Genomic DNA, 5,989 nt, shown 5'->3' on the forward strand with positions numbered 1-5,989 from the left:
GGAGGATCTTGTGACTGAGGGAGGAGAAGGGGGAGGAGCAAACTGTCCCAGGTGCCAGGTTTGGTCATGAGTGGGGAGGTTCGTGCTTGGGGGAAAAGTCTTATTTGGGGGGACTTAGAAAGCAGCCCTGTGATTGGTCTTGCTTAGGGTAGTGAGAGGGGCCCACTCTTGGTTCTTGCATTTTGGATGACTGTTTTCGTTGCTGAGTGGGAGGGACTAGAACTGGCTTTACTTTGGGAGGGGGCTGCCTGGGAAGGTTTTATCCGATTCATGTTGGGGAGTCTGAGGATAGATTGTGGGTGGGCTCATTTGGGGAGCTGGAAGGCATCCCGTTGCTTGCATGGGAGGGGTTGGTTTTGGTTGCGGGCTAGAACTGGTTACGGTTTGGGAGAACTGTGGTCTTGGGCTGGATCCTTAGGGCTGGATTTGAGGAGTCCTGTGGGCTCATTAGGTTGGATCTGAGTTGTGGGGGACGGGTTTACCCCAGATTAGAGGGCTGGGTTGGAGGGAACTAGAACTGGCACTAGTTGGGAGGTTGTTTAGTGGTTCATCTGGCCATATTGGGGGGCTAGAGCTAGATGTGGGGGCTTCACTTGATACCCTGGAGAGTGGGTCGGGGATCTTGAATTCGTCGTTATTGGAGGTGGCTGAGACTGAATCGAACTGTCTAAGTGTTGCTAATGGGGGAGGGGTTCTGGGGATGAATGGGAAGTGAGCTAAATTAGTCTGGAAGGTGGTTTCGGGAGGTTGATTTGGGCATGGATGGGAGTAAGCTGACTGGCCCAGGAGCTCTGCCTTGGGGCTTAAGGCTTATGGGGAGTTGAGAAGGGGTGCCGTGAGGACTGGAGGGCTGAGAGATGGGGCATTCTGGGGACCCTTCCATCTATCCTCCATCCCTTAGAAAAGAGTTTGCGCTGTCCCCCTGCACACACATAAAGGCCTTACTTGCAAAGGTTTTCTATCCCTTCCTCCCCACCTTCAACCTAGCAGCCTAGGCCCTGAACCTGGAGCACCTTGGGAGGGAATGGGAGGCTGCGCCAGGTTGGGGGAACTGGCTGAGCCCCTCCTCCTGTCCTGTACAGCTGGATGGCTGGATCCACGAGAAGATGCTGATGGCGCGAGATGGCACGCGGGAAGACGGCCACAAGCTACATAAGAGATGGCTCCGGCACCAGGCGTTCATGGCCGAGCTGGCTCAGAATAAGGAGTGGCTGGAGAAGATCGAGAGGGTGAGGACGCAGAAGGCCCCTCTGCCCATGCGAGGTGCCAGAGGCCTCCGGAGGACACACGTTCCACCTCATACACCCTCCACTGCCACCCTGCTGTTCCCACACCTCCGAATGGTTCAGATCTTTCCCACACCTGCTCCCAGCTTTGTGGCCTTGAACAATTCACGTAACCTCTTTGAGCTTCTCTCTGCCCATTTGTAAAATGGCCAGCTTCTCTTCCGAATGGTGCCCATACCCTCCTGGCTGTTAAATATTTCACCCCTTTCTATAACCTTCCTTCCACGTTGTTTGGAGCATCTGAGATGGAGGGCCAGGTAGAAGGGCTGCGGCAGCTCTGGGAGGCCAGGGTGACAGTGAACTTTGCACTGGGTTCTAACCACATCTATGCCTGTTACCAGCTGTGGAGCCTTGGGGAACTGTGTTAACTTCTTTGAGCCTCAGTTGACTCTGCTTCAAAATTAAGGAAATAATGAATATAGTTACTTCCCTGGGCTCTTGTGCTTAACACAAGGCCAGGCACCCAGGAGCTGTAATTGCTCTGGTGTTGTTATTTTTAATATGCTCTAGGCCAGCATGTAGTGGAGCTTGATTTCAGTCTTGGAGGGACCCAGGCAGAATTTTGCTCCATGTCTCAACCCCCCAAACCGCCCCCTACCCTGGCTGAACCCCTAGACCTGCAGCCCTGGATATCCCCACTCTACTGACTCAAACGGAGACACCCAGGTGGGCTTTAAACTCTTAAATGGCCATCGATGCCCCATAAATGGTGGTGCATGGCAAAGCCACTCTTCCCGACTTTGAATTTAATGGAAATTCCTCCTTTCTGCCCGCCCCCTCCTCCCTTCCCCTTGTCTTTTTTATTGTACTCTCCCCATGTTTCCGAATTTATGCGACTGTCTCTGTCTGTCACTTTATGACTCTCTGTCCCTCCACATCTCCATCCCATGTCTCTGTGCCTCTCTCTCTCTCCACGTTTCTTTCTGTCTTGCTACTGGTCTGTTCCCACATCTTGGTTCTTTCCATCTCCGTGCCTGTCTCTGCATCCACCCCTCATGCCTCTGTCTCTCTGTCTCCAACTCCTTGCCGGTCTCTCTCTCCACATTTCTCCCTGTGTCCTGTTGCCTCCATATTTGTTTGTCCCTCCCCACCATCGCCCCATCCCGACTTTCTGCCTCCCACTTTCTGGGGCAGGAGGGCCAGCAACTGATGCAGGAGAAGCCGGAGCTGGCGGCCTCAGTGCGCAAGAAGCTGGGTGAGATCCGGCAGTGCTGGGCCGAGCTGGAGAGCACCACCCAGGCCAAGGCGCGGCAGCTCTTTGAGGCCAGCAAGGCCGACCAGCTGGTGCAGAGCTTCGCGGAGCTAGACAAGAAGCTCCTTCACATGGAAAGCCAGCTGCAAGACGTGGACCCTGGCGGGGACCTGGCCACTGTCAACAGCCAACTCAAGAAGCTGCAGGTATGACCTGGCCGACGCAGATGGGGGCTTTCTACGCCACAGTGGGGCCTGAGTCGGGGTCAGACTTCGCTCAAGGTATTTCAAATGGAGGAGATTTAATACAGGGATTTATTCCAAAGGCATCAGAAGGGCTGGAAGCAGAAAGGGAGCACTGAGTCAGTACAGCTAGTAGTAAGTGTTGGAAGCAGCCACCACCCCTGGAGCGTGGGGTACAAAGGGGAGAGGAAGGATTCAGAGCCGAGAAGCCGTAGGTGAATAACCAGCACACTGAGGGGTTCTCGAGACCCTGACACCTGCTTTCTGGATAGGGAAGCCAAGGCCCAGAGGGAGGGGAACAGCTTTGCACGGAACACTAACGACCTTCGTGGAGTGTGGCCTCTACCAGTCTCCGTGCCAAGCTCTCACTGACTCCTCCCAGCAACCGTAAGAGATTGATACTATTACTGTACCCCGTTTTACCAATGGGGATACTGAGGCACAGAAGGTACAGCGCCTGGCCCAAGGACACACAGTCCCTTATGAAACGGGGGGTTCTTAGAGAACAGACAGTGTCTGCTGTAACTCGGCTTCTAGCTTGGCAGCTGCTGGATGCTCGGTGTCTGACCCTGTGATGTAATTGGCCTGAGGTTCCAATGCAGATGTTGTATCTCACCTCCCAAGGTGTGCTGGCTCCTGCCTTTACATACCAGGAACCATTTCTGACTGTAGCCAAAGGGAAACTGAGGCTCCAGGAGGTGAACTTCCTGGCCCAGGGGAGCAAGTGGCAGAGGCTGGATTCAAACCCAGGTCTCTGGACTCGTCACTACTCCTTTTGAGGTGCCTCCTGCTAGCTGTGCTCCTGAGGTGTTCGGAATAAGGGCTGGCAGAAAAAAAAGTCAACGTATAATGACAGTAGTTCGTATTTATTCATTTATCTCTGCAGCAAATCTTTATTGAGCACCTACTGTGTGCCAGGTGCTTTTCCGGGTGCTGGAATACAGCAATGGGCAAAACTGAGGAAAATCTCTGCCCTCTTGGGGCTCCCATTTTGGTGGGGGAGACAGGCAAAGGCACAAAGGGACAAACCTCTGAATATGATTCTGGTGTTGTCATCATTTTAAATACACCTGTGTGTCTCACATGCCTCGGTCTCCAGGACCCCTTTACCTGCTACAGATCATTGAGGTCCCTAGAGATCTTTTGTTTGTGCAGATTATACCTATTTGATATTTACCGCATCGAAAATTAAAACTGAGAAGTATTCAAATGATTAATTCGCTTAAAAAGGCCCACGATAAACCCATCATTTTTTAACCCGAAAGCATTCTTTTATGAAGAATAACCATATTTTCCGAGACAAAAGAGAATGTAGTGAGGAGACTGGTGTTTTCAGTGTTGCGGCGCTCACGTCTGGGTTCGGAGCGCTGAGTTCTCACCTCGGCTCGAGCATCCGATCTCCTGCAGGAGCAGGCTCACACGGTCCCTGCAAAACCTCACTGCGCTTAGGAGAGAATGAGGGTGGTGAAGGCAAATTGCACCTTAGTACTTTTATAAAGAGTTGTGACCTTGCAGATCCCTTGAAAGGATCTTGGGGTCCCCAGGCGTCTCTGGACCACTCTTTGAGAACTGCCGATGTACCCTCCGTGCCAGACACCGACACCCCCCTCCTCCCCAGCAGCCATCCCAGGGACGGGCTGTGGTTATCCTCACTGGATGCTTGGGAAAACCACAGCATGGAAAGGGTCTATGACTCATCCAAGGTCACGCAGCCACCAAGTAAGCCATTCAGGACCAAGTTTAGTTCCCATCCACCCTCCTCCCTTGATACTTCCAGCCCTCAGTAGGGAAGGTGGCCCTCCTACTGGCCTCTGAAGAATTGATCACTGCCTGAAGTCCGCACCCAAGGGCCTGGGCTGGCAGTGGATACAGGGGGATGACTCGGCCCCAAGTCTGCTCTGAGGGATCTCCCAGAATTATCAGCAGAGACAAGCAGTGCTTAGATGGTCAGACAGGAGGGAGCCGGGGCTTGAGCGGTGAGATCTAGGACAGGAGACGGACGGGCGTGGGTTCAAACGCCAGCCAGCATGTACGTTTAGTCCCTCTCTGAGCCTCTGTCATTCTATGTTGGGTCAGACTGCGTCGGCACGGGCCTCGCAGGGCCATGTGGGGCTGTGCCCTGAAATGGCACCTGGGATGTGGTGAGGCACACTCCATTCCCAGGAAATGAAAGTCTGCGACTGTCAGGGTCCCAGCTGGAAACAGAAGCATGCCCCGTTGAGGACAGTTTGAGGAGGGCTTATGAAGAGGCTTAACAAAGGTGTGAGCAGGGAATGGAGAAGCCACAGGGAGGGTGAGCAGGGTGGGGCTCACGGCTGGAGCCTTTACCCCTACTGGAGAGGCAGAGGGAGGAGAGGGAGAAGAAAGTCGCCTGGCAGGAGCTGGGGCTCTTAGCCAAGAACGGCAGCCAGCCCTTGACAGTGCTGCAGGGAGGAGCTGGAAAATGATACCCAGGCCTGTCCCTCCTCGCTCCTCTCTCCATCCAGTCTCCTGCTGGCGCCCCTTCGTCTAACCGGGGCTGACTTTATGGGCGTGGTCTCACAGGGCCCCACCTGGTTTAACGTTCTGCTTTCGCTGTCTTGAAATTCTTAATATTTGAACAAGGGGTCCTGCGTTTTTATTTTGCACCAGGCCCCACAAATTGTAGAGCCGGTCCTGAGCCCAGCCCATGTGGGAGCCTGAAGGCAGGGTCCATACAGGTCAGCCCCCCAGGACACAGAGCAGAGTGGAGAAGCTTGACTGTCAGTCGAGTGACAAACGAAGACATCCAGCCTGGCAGCAAGTATTACTAGGATTATTAATAGTCAGCTCTTCTCCTGCAGCCTGTTGCGGCGGATAAAGGCACACCCTTGGGACTCAGGTGGGTCTGGGTGTGAATCATAGCTCTGCCACTTAGCATCTGCATGACGTTAGGCAAGTGGCTTTGCCTCTGACTCTGAGCCTCAGGTGCCTCCTCTGTGCAGTGGGAAGGACCCTAATTGCTAAGCCACTCCTTGACAGCGGGATCATAGGACTGTAGGCAGCAGTACAATAACACTCTTCAGTAAGCGTAATAACAGTACTGACCTTGTGTGGACATTGTGAAGGTTACAAAACATCATGCATAAAGTGGTTTCAGAATTGTTGACCCAACAAATCAAATCTAGAATATTTGTTTACAGGTTTTTCCATTTTAATTGTCTTCAGCTGGAGGGGATATCACTACTCTGTGTTCCAAAGTTATTTGGGTCAGTTAGGTCTGCACTTTGCTGCGGCTAAGTTGTAATGTG

The 5,989-nt window shown here is 53.2% G+C and overlaps 1 protein-coding gene across 1 annotated transcript in view; it reads left to right on the forward strand.

Moving 5' to 3' along the window:
* Positions 1 to 5,989, forward strand: part of SPTBN4 (spectrin beta, non-erythrocytic 4) — a 68,180-nt gene that overhangs the window by 35,844 nt on the left and 26,347 nt on the right. Inside the window, exons 19-20 of the mRNA XM_025050866.1 lie at positions 1,083 to 1,229; positions 2,421 to 2,684. Of these exons, the coding sequence (XP_024906634.1) occupies positions 1,083 to 1,229; positions 2,421 to 2,684 (411 nt within the window). The remainder of the gene's footprint in view (positions 1 to 1,082; positions 1,230 to 2,420; positions 2,685 to 5,989) is intronic.

Source organism: Pteropus alecto, unplaced genomic scaffold, assembly GCF_000325575.1.
Source record: "Pteropus alecto unplaced genomic scaffold, ASM32557v1 scaffold271, whole genome shotgun sequence".
In the NCBI taxonomy this organism is placed as follows: Eukaryota; Metazoa; Chordata; class Mammalia; order Chiroptera; family Pteropodidae; genus Pteropus; species Pteropus alecto.